We start from the raw sequence: 22182 nt of genomic DNA on the forward strand, positions 1-22182 counted from the left end.
CGCCATGGCTTTCAGTTACTTAGTAAATATTTGGAGATTTTCTTCCACAAACTCTGGTGTTTCACAGTTTGTTACACATGTGCAGGAGCCCAGAGGTCGATGTAGTGATGCATACATGTGTCACGGTGCTGGAGGCGGCTTGTGACAGCATACTTTAAGGTGCCCTGCCCAGAATGATTACCAAAGAGTTCGTGTCATACTTCAGAACTGACTTTTTAAAATGAGAATAGTTAAAATTTTATTAAAAAGCTTTGATTCATAAGTTATTTTAACTGAGAGCATTCTTATGTTTAGCCATGACCCGTTTAGATGAAGTTAAATAACTAATTTACACTCATTGCTCTTTATTAAGTCTTCAATAAATAAACCATCTTTAATTAATCTACTAATAAAATAAGTCATGCCACAAGTATGACCTGCAACCATCACCACCGCTTCTGTTGGAAACTGTGCGATGAAAGTGATTCCGGATGTGTCTCGGAATTCCCCTGACATCAGCCTTAAACTCATTCACATGAAGAAAAAGAAGGAGAAAACCAGACGGATCACTTCTGCTTTTTCAGGTCTTTAAATATCCAACGTCTCGAGACATTGGTCAGTTCATCGAGCTCTGCGGAGACAAAGGGAGAAGAAGGACCAAATAATCATTTACTGAATATTTAACCTCATATTTATCAAGCTTTTTGAAAATGGTAAACTCTGGAAGTCTGTTTGCGCTGGTCGCTGTCGCCCTGCTGGCTGTGAGTGTGTCTGCATCAAATGGTAAGTTTAAACTTAAGATAAACTCTGTTTAAGATCTTTCAGATGGCTCTATTTTATATAAAAGAAATGCCTTTTTTAACACATAATTCCTGTTTCAACAGAAAAGCTGGCTACCTGCTGCACCAAAGTCACCAATAAGGAGATTAAGGAACCAATCATGGGATACTTGGTCCAGAGAGCAAGGCATCCATGTGTCAATGCAGTCATGTAAGTAATACTTTGAGACTTAAAAAAAAAGATTATAGTCAAGAAAATTTGTTAGAGATTTAAAAAACATCAGATTTTTAAATTAAGATTTTTGCTTTCCAACTACATATAGTGGATACATGGAGTTATTCTACAATTTTAGATCTGAAGTGCTTAGTGCTTTTTCTTTTAATTTTTTTAAATGGTGTGTGGTTTTGAATTAAGCTGAATATTCAGTATTTTTATAGGAAATTATTTGAGCCAAATGAATTTAATAAAATGCATTTTTTTTTAAGTATTAATGTTTAACTTTGTCATTCCTGCAGCTTCCAGACACAGTCCGGTCTTTTCTGCTCCTATGTGAGAGCTCCCTGGGTTCTTCGCAAGATTGTTGAATTCGAGTGAGTTTAATGTTTATTTAATCACATGATCATTGACACTTTTACTCAGTCATGTAATCAGTCCTGCAGTCACAAACCTGTAATCTCATATATTTTTGTCTTTTCTCAGGAGAGCAAAAGCCCGGTCCACCATCCCATCTGCGGTCTCTACATCTCCAACCTCCCTCCTCTCCATCATAACATCCACCACCTCTCCTCCATCACCCTCCACTGCTCTGCCTTCCTCCTCATCTACCTCCAACACGTCCCCTGCTGAGACCTTTTCAGAGAGCAGGGATGAGCGGGCCTCCGTCTGATGAAGAAAACGCCTCTGCAAAGCTCCTGAACAAACTTACGTTACATTATTAAATATTAATTATTTATTAGTTGAATCTGATTGATCTGTGCTGATACAGTGGAGGAAAATATTTATTGGAAAGTGTAGCTTTCAGTTTTTCCAAGTCGCTGTATACAAGGAAAAGTTTGTTTTATTATAACTACATGCAGGCATGTGTTCACCAAGCTTAAAGATTATTTATTGAAACAGTGTCATAAGGTGAAGATGTGCAAACATGATGGTTTGAAATTTGATCATCTATTTGTATGATCGATTTGTGGATCAAACACATTCTGATGGAGTCCAGAAATGAGCAAATATCATGAAATATTTATTTAAAGCTTTTGTTGAGCAGACTCTGATGGTCAGAAATAAAAACTGAATTAGTGATCTAGCATCCACCTTTTTATTTCCATCTTACTGTGTGTGTTTCTGCCATTTCTTTCTGAGAAATACAGCTAAAAAAAAAAACAGTAACAGAAAAACAGTAATGAACTGGAAATTTACTAACGAGTGAGGAGTGTGTGGAGATCATGGAAGGAGAACTTTGAGAAGCTCGTGAATGAAGAAAATGAGAGGGGAAGACCGATGGGAGCAGCTTCCTCATAACTTTACTCACAGTATATTCATGATTTAACAATTCTTTCTAAATAAAATTATATTAAGTCTTTTGAGGTACATTATTTTAATATTAAAATATATATATTTTAATATTAATTGCAGAAATGTGAAGGCAGTTTCTCCAGCTCCAGAGACCAAAATCCAAACAAAGCCTGTCAGTGTAACAGCTGCCTCCTTTTGATGTTTTTAATCCCACAATGCATTGCAGTTAGTAAGAAATACAGAAAAACTCCTGTTAATATCTAACACCTCTGGGACCACAGAACATCCGGTTAAGTGGACTTACCAGTGCTTACCAGTGTAAACATTTTGGTGTTTCGATGTTTTTTTTGGCGATGTCTTGTGTTCTTTGGCCGAATGAACTTTTGAACATGCGAGCTGCCTTTCTCCTGTGATACATTATTCCAGTTATCTTCTCACTGTTTTCACTGCTAAATAATATTTTCCACCCCGCTGACTTATTTCCTTCTCATTTTTACTGCACTGTAACGCCCTTAAGTTGTGGAGAAAAAAAATCAACAAAATCCACCAACATCTGTGTCCTGTTTCTGCTCCCCTCCCTCCATCCAAACTTCCCCACCTCTATCAGCTGCTCTCCGGCTTTCAACTACCATCTCCCTCTGAAATCACTGACCTCATCCAGAAATCCAAGCCCTCCACATGTCTTCTTGATCCTCTTCCTACAGCTCTGGTTAAATCCTGCCTCTCCTCTCTCCTCCCCTTCATATCTGCCATCATTAATTCTTCGATTACCACTGGAATTGTTCCCACTCTCTTCTGAACTGCAGCTGTCACCTCAGTTCTGAAAAAGCCTGGTTCTGATCCAAACAACTACAATAATCTTCCCTCATCTCTAACCTACCCTTCATTTCCAAGATACTGTGAAAAAAACTGTTGTTATTCAACTTAACATCTATGTAACGCAGACTTTATGAACAATTCCAGTCTGGTTTCTGCCCCCACCATAGCAAAGAAACTGCTTTATTGAAAATCACAAAACATTCTCATGGCAGCTGACTCTGGATTACTCTTTATCCTCCTTGATCTGAGTGTGGCCTTTGACACCATCTCCCACACCATCCTTCTCTACAGATTAGCTTCTATCGGCAGCTCCCACAACCCTCTTGACTGGTTCTTATCTCTCAGGCCGCACTCAGTTCATCCAGCTTAAATCTTTCAAATCCCTCCCTCTCCTGTAATGTCAGGTGTGCCTCAAGGCTCTGTCCTGGGGCCCCTCCTTTTCATCACTTACCCGTTGGCAATATTTTTTGTAAATTCAACATTTCCATTGTTTTCGCAGTTAACACTCAGCTCTATTTATCCACAAAGCCTAACTCTTCCCTCCCACCCTCCTCCCTCACCACCTGCTTATCTGAAATCAAATCCTGGTTCACCTCAAACTTTCTTAAATTAAACAGTGACAAGACTGAGTTCCTCGTCATCAGAACAAAATCCACCTTATCCAAAGTCGGCAGTTTCTCCCTCACCATCACCAGCTCCTCAGTTTTCCCCTCCCCTCAGGTTAAGAGTCTGGGTGTCATCCTAGACGGCGCTCTATCCTTTCACTCTCATATCAGTAGTATTACCCAGTCTGCATATTTCCACCTACAAAACATAAATCACCTCCGCCCCTCCCTCTCCCCACATACCACCTCCATCCTTGTTTAGTCTTGTTACCTCCCATATTGACTATTGTAATTCCCTTCTATTTGGCCTCCCTCACAAATCCCTCCAGAAGCTTCAAATAGTTCAAAACTCTGATGCTCGCATTATCACCAGAACCCCCTCATTTCACCACGTCACCCCAGTCCTTCAGCAGCTCCACTGGCTTCCAGTTAAGTTCAGAATTCTTCAGTTCAAAATCCTCCTGTTTAGGGTGGGAGTCCCCCCTCCCTATCACTCCCTATCGCTTCCTGCTGCTTCCTGCTGGTTGCCACTGCTGCCCTTGGAGTGTCGGGTGCCCGTGGGTCCCGGGGTTCGCGGCTGGATGTCTTGGCGTGGTTCTTGGCCCGCTCCCTTGGCGGTTGTGGCCTGGGGGTGGCTCGGGCCTCTTTGGCGTGGGGGGGGCTCTGCTGGGTGTCGGGCGGTTCTCGGGCGCCTGGGGCCCTGGGGCCGCATTCGCGGCTCGTGCGGGGGATGCCGGCCCGCGGCGGGGGTTGGCTGCTCATTGCCTCTGGCTGTCTGGACTCTTGCCGTTTGGCCGTGGGGGGGTCCGTCTGGGGTCTCCCTCCTTCCTCCTCTGGGGTGTGTGCGCAGTTGCCATCGGGATGTGTGGCCTCTCGTCTTCTGATGTCCTGGTGGGCCGTGGATAGGCCGCGTCCCCTGGGTCCTTTCCCGTTCGCCTCTGGATCACGAGGGGCAGGATTGCAGTTTCTTGCCTCCATTGGTGAGTACATTCCATGACAGAGGCACATACACACATTACTTGCAAGCAACAGCAGGATTATGTGTGTGTTTGGGTGTATGCGTATGTGTGTGCAGGTGTAGATATGTGGATATCATTCTTTGATTATTCTTTTCTCACCTTTGTTTTGTTTTTGTTTTTCTTTCTCACTCCTTTTTGTACCCTTTCCTTTCTGCCTGTCACGCCTGGTATAAATAAATAAAATAAAATCAAAATACAAACTAAATACATGCTAACAAGAGTAGCCTATTGTAAAACTTAAAGAGCTATTCTTGGAAAAGCAAATATGTTTGGTACACCAGCGTATTCGGATCATATTCTGAGTGCGAAAACTGCCAGACATGACAGGCTAAAAAAAAAAAAAAAAAAAAAAATCCTCCTGTTTGCATTTAAGGCCATCCACAACCTCGCCCCTCCTTATCTGGCCGAACTTCTTCACATCACCTCCTCCTTTCACACCCTCCACCCTCCACCCTCCAGCTATGGAATTCTCTCCCACCTGACATTCCCAATATTGACGCTCTACATATCTTCAAATCACGACTCAAAACTTACCTGTTCAAAATTGCATACTCTTAGTTCCTTTTGGTCGTTTTAGTTTCTGTTTGTCCTTTTATGTGATTGTCTTGTTTTCCCCATAACATGTCCTTGGATGTGATGAAAGGTGCTTAGAAATAAAATGTTAAGGATTTTTTTTTGCAGTGAATGCTGTCTAGTTTTCTGTTCATTTGACTTTTGTTAAAAAATATTGTTGCCAAATAAACAGACACTAGACTTTATATTTCAACAGTGATTCACACACCATTACTGCTACCTAAATTTTGCACCTGTCTCCAAGTTTAATAGGAATCTTACTCCAAATACTCATTTGAGATTTTGAAATTTATTTTACATGAAATTCATTGTTATGTACAAGTTTACTGAAGTCATCATGTCCTCATTTTACTTTTAATGGACAGTATTTCTCCTAAATCTACCAAGTCTTTGGAGTGTGACTGTGCTTGCAATGGCTTTCAGTTACTTCCCCTTATTCATAAAGGTTTCTGTAAAATTTGAAGACTTTCTTCCGTTTTCCCCAAACTCTAGTGTTGCATAATTTCTCACACATGCGCAGGGACCCGGGGTTCAAAGTGACACGTCCATGCGTCACGGCACTGGAACATGCTTGTGACAGCATACGTGAACGTGCCCTGCCCAGAATGATTGCCAAAGAGTTTGTCATGCATACTACAGAAATTTACTTTAACATAAGTAACATTGTGACACCAAAAGGATAAGTGGAATAGAATAAATGAATGAATGGATGAAAGATATATCTAGATATATCTATATCGCGGGGGGGGGGGGGGGGGGGGGGGGGGGGCTGGAGCCTATCCCAGCTGACACAGGGTGAGAGGCAGGGTACACCTGTACAGGCCGCCAGCCTGTCGCAGGGCTAACACAGAGAGACAGACAACCACTCACGCAGACACAGGGGGAACATGCAAACTCCACACAGCGAGAGGTCTGGGCCAAAGGGGAATCGAACCCAGACCTAGATGTTAACAGTGCTAACCACCACGCCACCGTGCTGCCCCTAAAATAACTTCAAATGAAAGCTTTAACAGAGAATTCTTATTTTTAGCCATGACCAGTTTAGATAAAGTTGAATAACTGATTTACTCTTACTTAATTGATTAATTGAAGAATTAATAATCTCTAATGAATCTACTAATTAAAATAAGAATGACCTGCAGCTTTTGTGCAACTCCTAACACCCACACTTGAATAGTCAGGACAAACCATTACCACCACTTCTCTTTGACACTCTGTGATAAAAGTGCTTCCGGATGTAAGTGTCTTGGAATTCTCCACATCAGCACGAAACTCCTTCACATGAAGAAAAAGGAGGAGAAAAGGTCAGAAAAAAGAAGGAAGATGAGGAAACCGGACGGATCGCTTCTGCTTTTTCGGATCGCTTTAAATATCCAACGTCTCGAGACATTTGTCAGTTCATCAAGCTCTGCAGAGACGAAGGTTTACTGCATATTTAACCTCATATTTATCAAGCTTTTTGAAAATGGTAAACTCTGGAAGTCTGTTTGCGCTGGTCGCTGTTGTTCTGGTGGCTGTGACTGTGTCTGGATCAGAAAGTAAGTTTAAAATAAAGTCTGCTTAAGAGCTTTCAAATGGTGCTATTTTATATTAAAATGCCTTTATTTAAACATCTCTCTTTCAACAGTAAAGCCGGCAAGTTGCTGCACCAAAGTCACCAATAAGGAGATTAAGGAACCAATCTTGGGATACTTGGTCCAGAGAGCAAGGCATCCATGTGTCAATGCAGTCATGTAAGTAATACTTTGAGGCCTTAAAAGAATGCTTATGGTCTTGAAAAACTGTTGAAGATTAACTTTAATCAACTAAGATCTTTGCTTTTCAACTAAATATACTGGGTACATAGAGGTAATCTAAAGTTGGTGTGTGGTTTTGAATTATGCCGATATTTCAGTACTTTAAAGCAACTTACCAGGCAGTTTAACACTGAACAAAGCCAATTTAATAAAATGCATTTTTTAAGTATTAATGTTTAATTTGTTTGTCATTCCTGCAGCTTCCAGACACAGTCCGGTCTTTTCTGCTCCTATGTGAGAGCTCCCTGGGTTCTTCCCAAGATTGCTGAATTCGAGTGAGTTTAATGTTTAATCACATGCTCATTGACACTTTTATTCGGTCCTGCAGTCAAACCTGTAGTCTCATTTTTGTCTTTGTGTTTTTTTTCCTCAGGAAAGCAAAAGCCCGGTCCACCATCCCATCTGCGGTCTCTACATCTCCAACCTCCCTCCTGTCCATCATAACGTCCACCACCTCTCCTCCATCACCCTCCACTGCTCTGCCTTCCTCCTCATCTACCTCCAACACGTCCCCTGCTGGGACCTTGTCAGAGAGGCGGGATGAGCGGGCCTCCGTCTGATGAAGAAAACACCTCTGAACATTTGTTCAAATGTTATACCGTTATTGGAGAACACCTGATGAACATACTTAGGTTAAATTATTATGATTAATTTTTAGTTTCTTTCAATTCATTTAAACGTGGAACTATTTATTAGTTGAATTTAATTGACCTGTGCTGTTACAGTAGGATAAATATTTATTGTCATGTTTATTTATCAGCATTTACTGTACAACATTTTGTTTGATATAGTTCACTAGTTAATTTAATTGTCTTGATGTCTTTCGATATATATTTATTGGAAATCCTGTCACAACTTCTTCTGAGGAGAAATGATGCAGCCACGATGTTCAGAAATAAAGGGTTTAAATACCGTCTTACATTCAGTGTTTTTTTTTTTCTTTGTCTTCAGCTCATTGACTTTGAATTATCCACAATGATAACAAGCTGATGAACATGTGAAAAAGAAACTACACCCTCTTTCAGGCTTTATATTGTCATTATTTAATAAAAACAAAGCCTAAATGTAGAAGCAGAAAAACTGAGTAAATAAGAGGATAAGTAGCAGCCAGGTGCTGCTAATCATCAGCGAGTATGAGCATCTCTATAAAAGCAGACATTTAGCAATTTCTTGGTATGGAGCAATCAAGTGTATGTTATCACAATGCCAAAGAGGCAAGATACTGCCAGTGATCTTAGAGAAGCAATTGTTGCTGCACATCAATCTTGAAAGGGCTATAAGGCAATTTCCAAGCAATTTGAAGGCCATCTTTCTACAGTGAGAAGTGAAAAACATTAAAAGACAGCTACCAGTCGCTCCAGGTGTGCACGTCCAAGCAAATGATCACAAGGTCAGACCGTGCAATGCTCAGATACTTTTCAGACTCCACAGACCTCAGTTAGCATGTTAACATTCAAGATAATACAGTCAGAAAAGACTGAACAAGTATGGCGTATTTGGAAGGTTTGCCAAGTTGCATCTGAAGAAACCACAAGATGTCTGGTACAATGTCTTTTGGACAGACGAGACCAAAGTGCAAATGTCCGGCCATAATGCACAGCACCACATTCATTGAATGTCAAACACAGTATATTAACACAAATACCTCATACCAACTATCAAACACAGTGCTGGTTTGGACTTGTTTTGCAGCCACTGGGGCTGGGCATCTTGCAGTCATTGAGTCAACCATAAAGTCCTCTGGATACCAAAGTATTTTAGAGTCAAATCAGAGGAGATCATCTGACTGCTAAAGCTTGGCCCAGGCTGGGTCATGCAATGATCCCAAGCACAAAAAGTTTCAAGGTGCCGCAATGGCCCAAAGTCCAGAGCTCAACCTAATGTTGTGATGGGACTTTAAGAGAGTTTTGGATAAATAAATGCCTGCAAAACTCAGTGAAGTGACACAGCACTGTCTTACTTTCCTTTCAGTTTTTTGTACTTGTGACACATTTCTTGTGCAAAAGCAAGTGCCTGCCAGGAGAGAGTATCATCACCCTCATAAGTCATTCTGTCAGCACTTTAAGATATGGTCTTTCTTTTTTTTTTTTAGTTTAGCTTGAAGAGACTAAATGAAGTGACCAGCCCTGTTAGTGATTATGTTTCATTCATTCACCAGTATGAATGAGCTGTTTTTGTTTCTTTATTTTGTGCTTCACTGACTCCCCTGTCCTGCCTGTGAATGACAAATTAATCACTATGTTTCAATTCCTGGAATGCATCTGTAAAAAAAAGAGGATAGAGGAGTCTGCAGGAAGATTTGTGACTATATTTTTACCTTTAATGTATAAAAAGCATGACACACAGCAGGAATATACAAGTGCTGGTCATAAAATTAGAATATCATGAAAAAGTTGATTTATTTCAGTAATTCAAAAAGTGAAACTTGTATATTATATTCCTTCATTACACACAGACTGATATTTCAAATGTTCATTTCTTTTAATTTTGATGATTTTAACTGACAACTAATGAAAACCCCAAATTCAGTATCTCCAAAAATTAGAATATTAAGCATTTGTAGAAATGTTGGTCAACTGAAAAGTATGAACATGAAAAGTGTGAGCATGTACAGCACTCAACATTTAGTTGGGGCTCCTTTTGCCTGGATTACTGCAGCAATGGAGTCGATCAGTCTGTGGCACTGCTCAGGTGTTATGAGAGCCCAGGTTGCTCTGATAGTGGCCTTCAGCTCTTCTGAATTGTTGGGTCTGGCGTATCACATCTTCCTCTTCATAATACCTCATCGATTTTCTATGGGGTTAAGGTCAAGCGAGTTTACTGGCCAATTAAGAACAGGGATACCATGGTCCTTAAACCAGGTACTGGTAGCTTTGGCACTGTGTGCAGGTGTCAAGTCCTGTTGGAAAATGAAATCTGCATCTCCATAAAGTTGGTCAGCAGCAGGAAGCATAAAGTGCTCTAAAACTTCTTGGTAGATGGCTGCGTTGACCTTGGACCTCAGAAAACACAGTGGACCAACACCAGCAGATGACATGACACCCCAAACCATCACTGACTGTGGAAACTTTACACTGGACCTCAAGCAACGTGGATTCTGTGCCTCTCCTCTCTTCCTCCAGACTCTGGGACCTTGATTTCCAAAGGAAATGCAAAATTTACTTTGATTGGAGAACATAACGTTGGAGCACTCAGCAGCAGTCCAGTCCTTTTTGTCTCTAGCCCAGGCGAGACGCTTCTGATGCCGTCTCTTGTTCAAGAGTGGCTTGACACAAGAGCTGCGACAGCTGAAACTCATGTCTTGCATACGTCTGTGCGTGGTGGTTCTTGAAGCACTGACTCCAGCTGCAGTCCACTCTTTGTGAATCTCCCCCACATTTTTGAATGGCTTTTGTTTCACAATCATCTCCAGGGTGTGGTTATCCCTGTTGCTTGTACATCTTTTTCTACCACATCTTTTCCTTCCCTTCGCCTCTCTATTAATGTGCTTGGACACAGAGCTCTGTGAGCAGCCAGCGTCTTTAGCAATGACCTTTTGTGTCTTTCCCTTCTTGTGCAAAGTGTCAGTGGTCGTCTTTTAGACAACTGTCAAGTCAGCAGTCTTCCCCATGACTGTGTAGCCTACAGAACTAGAGACCATTTAAAGGCCTTTGCAGGTGTTTTGAAGCTGATTAGAGTGTGGCACCAGGTGTCTTCAATATTGAACCCTTTCACATTACTCTAATTTTCAGAGATACTGAATTTGGGGTTTTTATTAGTTTTCAGTTATAATAATCACAATTAAAAGAAATAAACATTTGAAATATATCAGTCTGTGTATAATGAATGAATATAATATACAAGTTTCACTTTTTGAGTTTGAATTATTGAAATAAATCAACTTTTTCATGATATTCTAATTTTATGACCAGCACCTGTATAAGCCATGGAGGGAGAAGAACCCTAACTGTCACTTTCTATTCATACCTTACTTTAGTTATTTATGATAAGCAGTGAGGATATGTCAGTGTGTCTCCCTGCTCTGGTTTCCTGTTTTTTAGGAAGGCCAACCAGCAGGTCATCAGCATCTGATGAAGCTTTGATTAGAGCATGCTATAGGTATTAAAGGTACTGCACTGCAGTGGTTTGAATCATATTCATCTAATAGACTCCAGTTTGTTCACGTAAATGGGGAGTCTTCTTCACACACTAAGGTTAATTATGGAGTTCCACAGGGTTCTGTGCTAGGAACAATGGTATTTACATTTTATAATAATAATAATAATAATAATAATAATAATGAAATAGACTGGGATGTTTCCAGTAAGTTCAGTTTACTGGCTTCCTGAACTGGATGACAGCAAGTCTGGAATATTCCTCCCTACTTCCTCCTCTCTGCCTCCGGTTCATCATTATAATATGACACTACCTCTTCATTCATCAGCATTTTTCTGCACTCAGACTGTCTGTAGGAGTTCCTGTGTAGTGGCGGGTCACAGTTTCTTTTTCTAATAAATGCTGATACAAGATCCAGAGCCAAGTCATTTTTTGCCTCTACAATAATTCATGTGGTTCCTGAACCCTGAACTAGGAAGTGGTAACGTTTTTCAATTATAGTATGTGCCAACCAATCTTTAAATATGATCATGTGGGCATTTTAGGTTTTTGGCAATCCTTTTGGTCACTCTTCTTTTCCTGACATGTTGCACGAGTGTAAAGATGTCAGAGCAGTCATGTCTTATAGCTGAATGACTATTTTTAGAACCTGTTGTCAACACAATTGTTTTCTCAAGAGTTACTTGTGTGTATTGTGCCTGACATAGTCTGGAGTGAAACTAAAAGGATAGTAACAAGTGTGGCATGCTGACAAGGGACGAAGCCAGGATTTTACTGGCTTTTATTCTTTGCAGTAGACTGTATATCATAGATAGAAATAGCTACTGTGACATCACCGTATCATGTGAAGCCTCCACCTGAGACAGTCTTTGAAAGCCATACGACTTCCTCTTGTGCCACAGTACAGCAAAGCAGAGGGGGTGCTCGAGAATTAGTCAGAAATAAATAGGAATTAAAATAATTACCAACAGCTGCTTTTATCTGAAAGAGACCAAAGATTTTATGAGTTGTCTTAACACGTCTGAATATAAATAAGACACTTCTACCCTTTACTTTTGCTTACACGTGATCTAATTTTACCCAAAAGATATTCTGGTAATGCATGCTGATTGGTCAGTTAAGGATTAACAAGAAGACACGGTCACTAAATGTAGCAGTAGAAGTTTTTCTTAACTACAAGCTAAAATACGATGTGGTGTACAGAATGAAATGTTTCCAGCTAGTTTAATTCTTTTGCCAATTGTGGACCTCCTGAGCTTTTCTACTACAGCTCAATGAGTCATTCATTCTGGATTATCTTGCAAGTTCCCCTATGAAACTGGAAGACCACAGAGTGGGAGGTCTTTGTCATATCAGAGGTTTTCTGCCTCCATGTTGGATTTTTAGGGGGGTCCGATAGAAACTACTGTATGTGGATGATGAGTCTTATCACTAGCAAGTGTGGTTAGCAAGCTGCTCATTAGTAACAGACAAAGATCTAAAAAAGACTGAATTTCACTGAACAGGACTGAAGCAGAAACTCTTTGAATGGGTTTGTTGGTTATTTGTCAGATAATTGCATTAAAAATGCTCAAAAAAGGCACCAACAGCACAAACATGGCAGAGAGGTCGAGTCCATCAACTTCAGTTAGTGCAGTTGAGGCCCAACAGGAAACTGCTGTGTGGATATCAGTCATACATGTTTCTGTCATACATTTCCTCCAGAGCAGAGTGTGAACCTCATCTGATCATCTGCTAAAGCACACATCAAAAGAAACACACAAACGTGAGTGCGCCTCTAGATTTCAGTATTCATACCTTTAGACCTTTAGTGAGTGCTTCTTTTTAGTTTTCAGGGGCAAAACATCTCAATGTAACCAAGAATCTGTCATGCAATTCAATTTAATGGTTTAAGTTAAAGCTCAAGTTTAGTATTTGTTGTATAAATATTTCTCCATAAGCTGCCAAAAACTCAGTTATGCAAATGGTCTTTTCTATTTCTTTTTTTAACTTTAACTACAAGAGGAAAAAAGTCAGTGTCAGTCAAAATGGAAAACCAAAGATCATCTGGGCTCACTCATGACAATGCACAAAGAGGTGGTATTAAAGTGTCTGTACACATGTTTCTGTGAAGCTGTTTCTCGGAAAGACATTCGATTGGTGGTTTAAAGCTCAGAAGGGTGGAGGTGTGATGTGCCACAACCACACACAAGCGCACCGCCCTACAGAAGTACGTCATCAGTGGCCTCTGCAGATGTTCCTTTTGCTTGCTAATAAATATCCAAACATTCATCACTTTGTTAGTTGTAACGGTCAGTGAGCCAGACCAGCGGTGAAAATGTCCGTGAAGATCCTCTCCATCACTCTCCTCCTGCTGTCAGTGTGTCTGTGCTTCCACGCCGCTGCAGGTAACCGTGCTCTTACTTCTCTAAAGAAAAAAAAAAAAAAAAAAAGAAAGATAACATATCTTAAATTGATCACAGTAATTACTGTTTCCAACAATGGCTCTTGGCTGACTGAAGTCCTGACTTTTTTGGTTTTGTCTGGTATGACCTCTCTGCAAGTCGTCTGGTGGTCGTTCATCTCAGGCTTGTTTCATGTTGTCCTTACTGCTCCTTGGGCCTGTTTTCACATTCATTTCAGTTTAGAAAAGAGGCCTGAATGAGTCACATTTAGATGATCTCAGGTCTGTGGGACCAGTAAAACAACTGCATAATAACCAACTTTACTTTTAGCGTAAAGAAGCTAACATTCACATGTAATAAGCCTTAAAAGTGCCTTTCATGCATTTATCAGTTTCAACTGTAAATGTCAGTGGCTAACAACTCTCTTACAGCCTTTATATCAGCTGTATCATTTCTATCTTTTACACTCCCGCCTTCTACTCAACGAGCACCTGATGGCTGTCATGGACGGTGCTTTCCAGGCTAAATTTGGTACTGTAGGTTAGTCACGGCCTCTAAAAAGACGCCCCTTCATGTCGCCAGTTTGTTTTTAAAAAGTGAAGGTTTAGGTTAAGTCTTAAAGGAATTTCGAACTGGAGTTCAAGCACCAACTTTATGCAGACTTTTCCCATTTATAGACGTGGGATAATCATTTCTTCTATACGCGTTTTTTCTTTTCTTTTCTTTTCTTCTTCTGTGGCTATGTTATGACACATCACGTGAGTATGACTGATTTGTGAGTCTCAGGTAATATCACAGAAAACAGGAAATGAGAGTGAGAATCACCAAGATGACAACATATGTTGTAGTACGTTGCCAGTTCAGCTGCCTGAACACTTGAAGGTGATGATATAAGTACAGATATACCACAAAATCCCACAATATAGCGAAAACTCTGCAATACAGAATTAAATATATATTTTAAAAAGATCCACGATAGAGTGAAGCCACAATAAGTTAACCGTGATACGGCCAATGATGACTGTACATATACAGTACTTGTTACATGCTGCCTACTCAAATTTACACATTAACTGTGTGGGGAAATTTAACATTTGAAGCTTTAAAAACAGGTTCTGTTCACATAAATCTAACAGAAGTTTCCTATGCTCGGGTGCTGGTTTAGGCCAGTGGTTGGGCAGGCATCAATGTGCTGTGAGGCCAAATGCAGCAGCCTGAGTTCAGTTTTGATCTGAGGTGTTTGCTGAGTGGCTATCCTGCTTTTCTGTCTCTTCTTTATTAATAACCATTTAATAAAGTGGAGGAAAACCTAAACAAAAAATTAACATTAATCATGATATACTAGCTACTGGTAACAAGTGAAGCTATAGTCTTTAGCCTTAACCCTGTATGTTTGAATTTATTTTTTTGAAAACCATGGAAAACAAATTTGGTGGCATGGTGGTTAGTACTGCTGCCTCACAGCTAGAAGGTCTGGGTTTGATTCCACCTTGGCCCGGGGCCTTTCTGTGTGGAGTTTGCATCTTCTCCCTGTGTCTGCATGGGTTTCTTCCGGGTACTCCAGTTTCTTCCCATAGTACAAAGACATGCAGTCAGTCAGGTTAGGTTACCTGCTCACTCTAAATTACCCATAGGTGTGAATGGTTGTCTCTCTGTGTTAGCCCTGTGACAGCTGGGATAGGCTCCACCCCCCCCCCCCAAATTTCTTCCATTTGTTCACAGTTTGATCTGATTTGCATTTTGATGACTGATGACCATCTTAGCCCTCATCTTGCAATGTTAAAATATCCTTCCAAAAATTCCTGCATCCAGATCTAAGTCCCACCTCTGCTACAGGAATACACCTAAACCTGAATAACAAACAAACAAAACCTCAAGCACTAATAATGTGCTGCAGCAGCAAAATGATAGTCAAATTAAAAAAATGCAGAGCACAAAAAAATTATTTCCTTGGGTTTCTTTGCTCAGATTTTATTGGTCAGTTTGTATTCATATTTTTTAAGTCCCACTGACTAATTTGGTTAATTCTACACGTAACTGCCTAAATAAAATGTGTCAAGATGGTCCCCAAATGGTGAGATTTTCTTCTACAGTGACTTCATTGAACTCTGTTGGCCCACTTTTCCACAATTTTGAAGAACATACCGTATCTTACCTGAAAACATAGACCACTTCTAGTTACTATTTTTAATGCACTTTGATCATTTAAAGTAAATTGTAAAGTAAATGGTTACAGAGTTACGCCCCCCAAATGTCCCATTCACCGTCATCAGACTTCTCAAATAAACTTCCGACCTTCTCCCTCCCAGCTCGTCGAAATCCTTCGAGAAGTCGACTGTGCTGCATTGGGGTCACGTCAATCAATAAAAGCTCAGAGGTTTTGGGGGAAACGTATCGTGGGCAGAGTGAAAAATCACCTTGTGTGAAGGCGATAATGTAAGTCAACACATGTTGTTCTACACACAAACAAACACATACAATCGCTACAAGTTTCTCTTTTATTTCCAGTTTCAACACAGATGATGGAAAACTTTGTGCTGATCCCAAAGCTCAGTGGGTCAAGGAACGTAAGTTATGCTAACACACACACACACACACACACACACACACACACACACACACACACACACACACACACACACACACACACACAAAACCTGAAGCTCCTCTCTGTCTTTCCTCTGCAGTCATCGCCACCATGATGAAGGTGTGAAGCATCGCGGCCTGTCGGCTCCACCAGGATCTCCTTTAACATCACATTTAAAGACTTATTTAAACCAGAGCACTTTTCTTTATATTTGTCAGTCTTGACACATAAAATGTTTTATTCTTTAATTTCTTCTTGCTTATATGACTATTTCTTTATTATGTGTTTATGTAAAGCACATCTTAGCAGTAAACATTTTTATGAAAATAAACTTTATTATTATTGTTGAGAAAATATTTTCCCACTGCTGTTTGAGAATTCACACAGTACGTCTCCACTCATATACATTAACCTTAAATGACTGGAACGTTATGGCACAGACATCCAAACCCTGCAGCAGGTCATGGTGTCTGAGGGTGACCCACACAGCAGAGCCATTCAACCTCCTATAAACTGTACACAAACTGGCTGCAGTTCAGGTCAGAGGGCACTTGCAGTATTGCCAAACCCTTGAATTCAGGTGTTCCAGTCACTTCCATGGCCACAGGTGTACGTATAAACCAAGCACCTAGGCATGCAGACCTGTGGAAAGCCTTCCCAGAAAAAGCTGCAAAGAGTGGGCCCACATCATATCACTCAAGTTCATACATGTGTGAAGGCAGACAAGTGAATACTTTTACATTATACTGTAGTGTATTTGTTGGTTCCATTCCATTAAAATTCTCCAGAGGGCACCAGCAGCACAAACAGAGGTCTGGTTCTTTGACTCCAGTTAGAGCTGACCTCTTAAACTGAAAAGAAAGCACCAGCACATCTACGAGGGGGCAAATTAGCTCTACAGACCCAAACCATTGTTCCCCATGGTAAAATGTCCAGCATGGCTGATTTCTATATCTTATTCTAAATTAAGTTCTTTTTAGTTTAAGGACAAAAAATGATTAATGCAACCAGGAAACCTTAAATAATTCAAGTTGATGGCCTGAATTACAAACACAAGTTTAGGTTTTGAGGATTGATTGATTAAATATAAACAGCTGAAAATCACCATGAGTCCCTTTTTTTTCCATTCAAACACACCAGTATCTGTGGCGAAGGTCAACAACTACTGTGCGGTTTGATTTTATTTAACTACCACAGTTACTGACAGTCAAAATGGAGAAACAAAAATCACCGCATTTGAGTGTCTGTGACCATCTTTGTCTGTGAAACTGTTTCTCTGGAAGCTCTCAGTAAAAAGCTGGTGGTTTGAAACACTAAAGACTATCTGGGGCAAAGGTACCATAGGGCCACAACCACACCCACAAGCACACAGACCTACAGAAGTATGTCTTCAGTGCTGCGTGCACAAACACCACCAGAACACCAGCACTATATAAATTAAACTGGATTATAGGTTGTATTTAAAATTCAGTGATGTTACAGCTTCAGGTTGGCCAGTTCTCTCCCCTTTGCTTTGAACTATTTGTGCCAATTAATGTGTGCACGCCCCCTGCTGGCCCAATAGCCTTTTGCTGGATTTCAGCTGTGCTAATTACACTCACCATCCACTTCCTTATGCACAGCTGCTTATTAACACAAATATCATGGAGATGTGGTCAAGACAACCTGCTGAAGGTCAAACTGAGCGTCAGAATGAGGAAAAAAGGTGATTTAGGTAACTAAATGTGTCATGGTGGTTGTTGGATGGGAACTAGTCCGCGTCATTTTACCTCGTGTTTTTTCGAGCAAGTGCAGAGCAAGGTATTTCTTCTCATTTGTGTCCCTGCACACAAACGTGAATTTGATGGTTTTGAAGGGTTTGAAGTATTTTTTTTTGTAACCAGCAACAAGGTGGAACAAGTTCCTACAAGTATTCTGTGAGATACCAGAGCTAAGCGATGTAGTACAGAGCCTTTTCCTGAACAGTCACACTGTGGCTCAGATTTGTTGTTGTGGAGAATAACAGTGAATGTTTTGAATGTGGCACTTCACACATTGGTGTCTGACCCAGAGTGAGTGGGTGTGGATCAGCTACCTGCTGTTCGCATTGATTTGATTTGGCTAAAACAGGGTGTTTCCTCAAGCCCCAAAGTAACCAAAAAGCCTCCTGTTGATGTGTTCTTGCTTTCTTTGCATTTAGTGATTTGGTGGTCATTTCAGACACTTTCTTAAATGAATCTAATGCTCCTGCCAGTCCTTCCTCTGAAATGAAAAATCAATCTGTGTCTGGTTAGAGGCGGACACGAATCACCAGCTTTCTACAACCCACCATTATGGACCTGAGCTCTACAGTCCTGTGAGCCAGATTGGAGCCTTAAATCTGCAGCTAAGTCATGTATGTCATTTATTTGATTTATATATATATATGTTAATCTGGACAAACCAAAAGCTGTCCCTCAGTTTATATTTATTTCACTGCAGCAATCTTGGAAAACAACATTGTGACATGAAAGCACATCTTAGTCTTTTCACTTTGGCACAAACAATGTAAGTAAGTACACTTGTGTAGCTTATGTTGCACATATTATAGACAGACACGTATGATTTCCTTTGCTGTCACATGTATTCACCCTTTTACCACATCTACACAGTTTGTGGTTTACCACTGCTGCAGAAGGCCTGTGCAAACGGCTGAGAGACGAGCGTAGTGCTGTTGACACATGCTTACTAAAACACTCAGAAATTATGACTTTCTATGAAAAGGGGAAAAACATGAATATGAATGGATTTGCATGATAACTGCAGAATAACTTTAAATGGAACAGCTCAGACTTAGTAAAGCAGAAAGTGAATGTGGTGGCAGAGGCCTGTGAAATACTTAGCTTGTGTTTTAATAATTTGATGTCTCAGGACATCAGTAATCACACTTACTGTCATTGAAGCTGTATTTTTGTTTTGTATGTGTAGCAGGAATGTATGGTTTCCAGTTTGCGTAACGCCAGGTTTGGATTTCAGCTTTTTGCTGATGAGCTTTTGGCTTTCTCACGACATTCACCTTACCCTGATTTAACACCACCCACCCATCCACCACACATTTGCAGTGTCAGATTGAGGAGGCTTTATCTTGGCCTTCCTTTCTGAAACCAAGAAACTGACATTCACACAGTAACTGTTGAAAAGCTGTACTCCTGTAATAAACAACAATCTTTTGCACATTTGTCAGCGCAGGTCGTGGGCATCTGTTGTTTGAGCTCAGTTTTTAACCCTCTGGGTGCTGATGTAAAAGCAGAGCACATGTTTTTGGGCTACGTTTTGAAGGTGAGTCTCTCCATGTACTCCAAACTTCCATAAACTTCAGGTTCAACAAACAGTCAAACACGCTTTGAGGTGACTGTTTGTTGTGATTTGGTGCTATATAAATAAAATTTAATTAATTGTTTAGAAATGCATTTAGATTCTCTTTTATACTATATTTTTTCTTGCTGCTGTAACACAATAATTTCCCTTGTGGGATCAATAAAGTATTTTTTTGAGCAGTGTAGATAAAGGGAACACTTAAACAACACAGTATAACTCCAAGTAAATCAAACTTCTGTGAAATCAAACTGTCCACTTAGGAAGCAACACTGATTGACAATCAATTTCACATGCTGTTGTGTAAATGGAATAGACAACAGGTGGAAATTATTGGCAATTAGCAAGACACACTCAATAAAGGAGTGGTTCTGCAGGTGGGGACCACAGACCACTTCTCAGTACCTATGCTTTCTGGCTGATGTTTTGGTCACTTTTGAATGTTGGTGGTGCTTTCACACTTGTGGTAGCATGAGACGGACTCTACAACCCACACAAGTGGCTCAGGTAGTGCAGCTCATCCAGGATGGCACATCAATGTGAGCTGTGGCAAGAAGGTTTTCTGTGTCTGTCAGCGTAGTGTCCAGAGAATGGAGGCCATACCAGGAGACAGGCCAGTACACCAGGAGACGTGGAGGAGGCCGTAGGAGGGCAACAACCCAGCAGCAGGACCGCTACTTCCGCCTTTGTGCAAGGAGGAACAGGAGGAGCACTGCCAGAGCCCTGCAAAATGACCTCCAGCAGGCCACAAATGTGCATGTGTCTGCACAAACGGTTAGAAACCGACTCCATGAGGATGGTATGAGGGCCCAACGTCCACAGATGGGGGTTGTGGTCACAGCCCAACACCGTGCAGGACGCTTGGCATTTGCCAGAGAACACCAGGATTGGCAAATTCGCCACTGGCGCCCTGTACTCTTCACAGATGAAAGCAGGTTCACACTGAGCACATTTGACAGAGTCTGGAGATGCCGTGGAGAGCGATCTGCTGCCTGCAACATCCTTCAGCATGACCGGTTTGGCAGTGGGTCAGTAATGGTGTGGGGTGGCATTTCTTTGGAGGGCCGCACAGCCCTCCATGTGCTCGCCAGAGGTAGCATGACTGCCATTAGGTACCAAAATTAAATCCTCAGACCATGTGAGACCATATGCTGGTGCAGTTGGCCCTGGGTTCCTCCTAATGCAGGACAATGCTGGGCCTCATGTGGCTGGAGTGTGTCAGCAGTTCCTGCAAGATGAAGGCACTGAAGCTATGGACTGGCCCGCCCGTTCCCCAGACCTGAATCTGATCGAGCACATCTGGGACATCATGTCTCGCTCCATCCACCAACGTCGCGTTGCACCACAGACTGTCCAGGAGTTGGCGAATGCTTTAGTCCAGGTCTGGGAGGAGATCCCTCAGGAGACCATCCGCCACCTCATCAGGAGCATGCCCAGGCGTTGTAGGGAGGTCATACAGGCACGTGGAGGCCATACAGGCACGTGGAGGCCACACACAATACTGAGCAAGTTTCTGGCACGCCAAATAGTTCTTATCTTTCTGTTTGTCCTGTTTCAGCTGTTTTTGAGAAGTTTAAACCAGTGTCCTTTTCTTACTTGAAGGAGTTAAATATGAGACCTACTAACTGCCCTCTGAATTGCCTTCCACCTAAATTAATGAAGGAGGTTTTTAATACTAGTGGTTCTGTGTCATGGTCCTGGGCCGGTGGCCCAGTGTTTTGTGTTCTTTTGGTTCTATTTCACTTATTTCTCTAATTATGTTTATTAGTTGTTTGTATTCCTGTATTTCCTTCCTGTTTTATTTTGACAGTCTTGTGTTCCCCATGCTTTGTGTTTAGTTTTGCTTCCTCTGTTATTAGTTTCATTTGCTTCACCTGCTGTGCCCTGGTGTTTCCTCTTGCCCTGATTACCTAATGTGTATTTAAGCCCTCAGTTTTTTTTGTTCTTTGTCGTGTCGTCGTCTATGTATCTGCTGTGCGTGTTCTTCGTCCCTTGTGGCCTGTAGTTTTAGTTCTGGCTTCAGCCCAGCCCAGTTTTATTTGTTTATGGTCATCATTTCAATAAAAAATATATTAAGTTCATTTTCATTGCTTCTGAGTCCAGCATTTTGGGGTCGTCCTGCTCCTGCCACACACCGACATGACAGTTCTGTACTTGTAACTCCTGCCTTAATTTAGTACCTAATTAGTACTTAATTGTACCTAGTGCTTTTAAGCATGCCATTGTGAGGCCTCTTCTTAAAAAGCCTCACCTTGATTCTTCAATTCTGTCTAATTTTAGATCTATTTCTCATTTATCTTTTCTTTCAAAAATTTTAGAAAAAAATTGGTTTTACACAACTACAGGCATTATTAGAATCAAATGTTATTTTCAAAAAATTTCAATCGGGTTTCAGATCGAGGCACAGTACTGAGACCAACTTATTGAAAATACATCATATCAACAGACATAGCAATATCATTAAGTGCCCTGCGGTCCCGGTTTTATTAGACCTTACAGCAGCTTTTGACACGGTGGACCATTCTATCCTTTTGACTCATTTGAAACACTTTGTTGGTATTCCTGGCACTGCACTGAAGTGGTTCACTTCATATCTGACAGAACATTCTGCCATGATTAACAATGTATCTTCCTCTTGTGCTCCTTCTGTGTGGAGTACCACTTGGAGACCATTCTTGGTCCTCTTATAATATATATATTATA

The 22182-nt window shown here is 41.0% G+C and overlaps 2 protein-coding genes across 2 annotated transcripts; both read left to right on the forward strand.

Moving 5' to 3' along the window:
- Positions 1–613: 613 nt before the first annotated feature.
- LOC115799927 (A-agglutinin anchorage subunit-like) lies at positions 614–7999 on the forward strand. Its single transcript, XM_030757214.1, has 9 exons — positions 614–762; positions 864–969; positions 1275–1349; positions 1459–1639; positions 2973–3085; positions 6671–6822; positions 6912–7017; positions 7281–7355; positions 7454–7999. The coding sequence occupies exons 1-9, from the start codon at positions 690–692 to the stop codon at positions 7638–7640; spliced, it is 1068 nt and encodes a 355-aa protein (XP_030613074.1). The 5' UTR covers positions 614–689; the 3' UTR covers positions 7641–7999.
- A 5458-nt stretch (positions 8000–13457) lies between these two features.
- Positions 13458–16408, forward strand: LOC115799461 (eotaxin-like). The gene is made up of 4 exons (XM_030756639.1): positions 13458–13562; positions 15869–15995; positions 16068–16126; positions 16247–16408. The coding sequence occupies exons 1-4, from the start codon at positions 13493–13495 to the stop codon at positions 16270–16272; spliced, it is 282 nt and encodes a 93-aa protein (XP_030612499.1). The 5' UTR covers positions 13458–13492; the 3' UTR covers positions 16273–16408.
- The last annotated feature ends 5774 nt before the right edge of the window (positions 16409–22182 follow it).

This window comes from Archocentrus centrarchus, chromosome 20, assembly GCF_007364275.1.
Source record: "Archocentrus centrarchus isolate MPI-CPG fArcCen1 chromosome 20, fArcCen1, whole genome shotgun sequence".
NCBI lineage: Eukaryota > Metazoa > Chordata > Actinopteri > Cichliformes > Cichlidae > Archocentrus > Archocentrus centrarchus.

Coding starts and splice junctions, on each gene's coding strand:
- LOC115799461 (XM_030756639.1), top strand. CDS start 13,493: ATGTCCGTGAAGATCCTCTCCATCACTCTCCTCCTGCTGTCAGTGTGT. Junction 15,996..16,067: donor CCTTGTGTGAAGGCGATAAT/GTAAGTCAACAC, acceptor TTTTATTTCCAG/TTTCAACACAGATGATGGAA. Junction 16,127..16,246: donor AGCTCAGTGGGTCAAGGAAC/GTAAGTTATGCT, acceptor TTTCCTCTGCAG/TCATCGCCACCATGATGAAG.
- LOC115799927 (XM_030757214.1), top strand. CDS start 690: ATGGTAAACTCTGGAAGTCTGTTTGCGCTGGTCGCTGTCGCCCTGCTG. Junction 970..1,274: donor CCATGTGTCAATGCAGTCAT/GTAAGTAATACT, acceptor TCATTCCTGCAG/CTTCCAGACACAGTCCGGTC. Junction 1,640..2,972: donor GCAGGGATGAGCGGGCCTCC/GTCTGATGAAGA, acceptor CTCTTCCTACAG/CTCTGGTTAAATCCTGCCTC.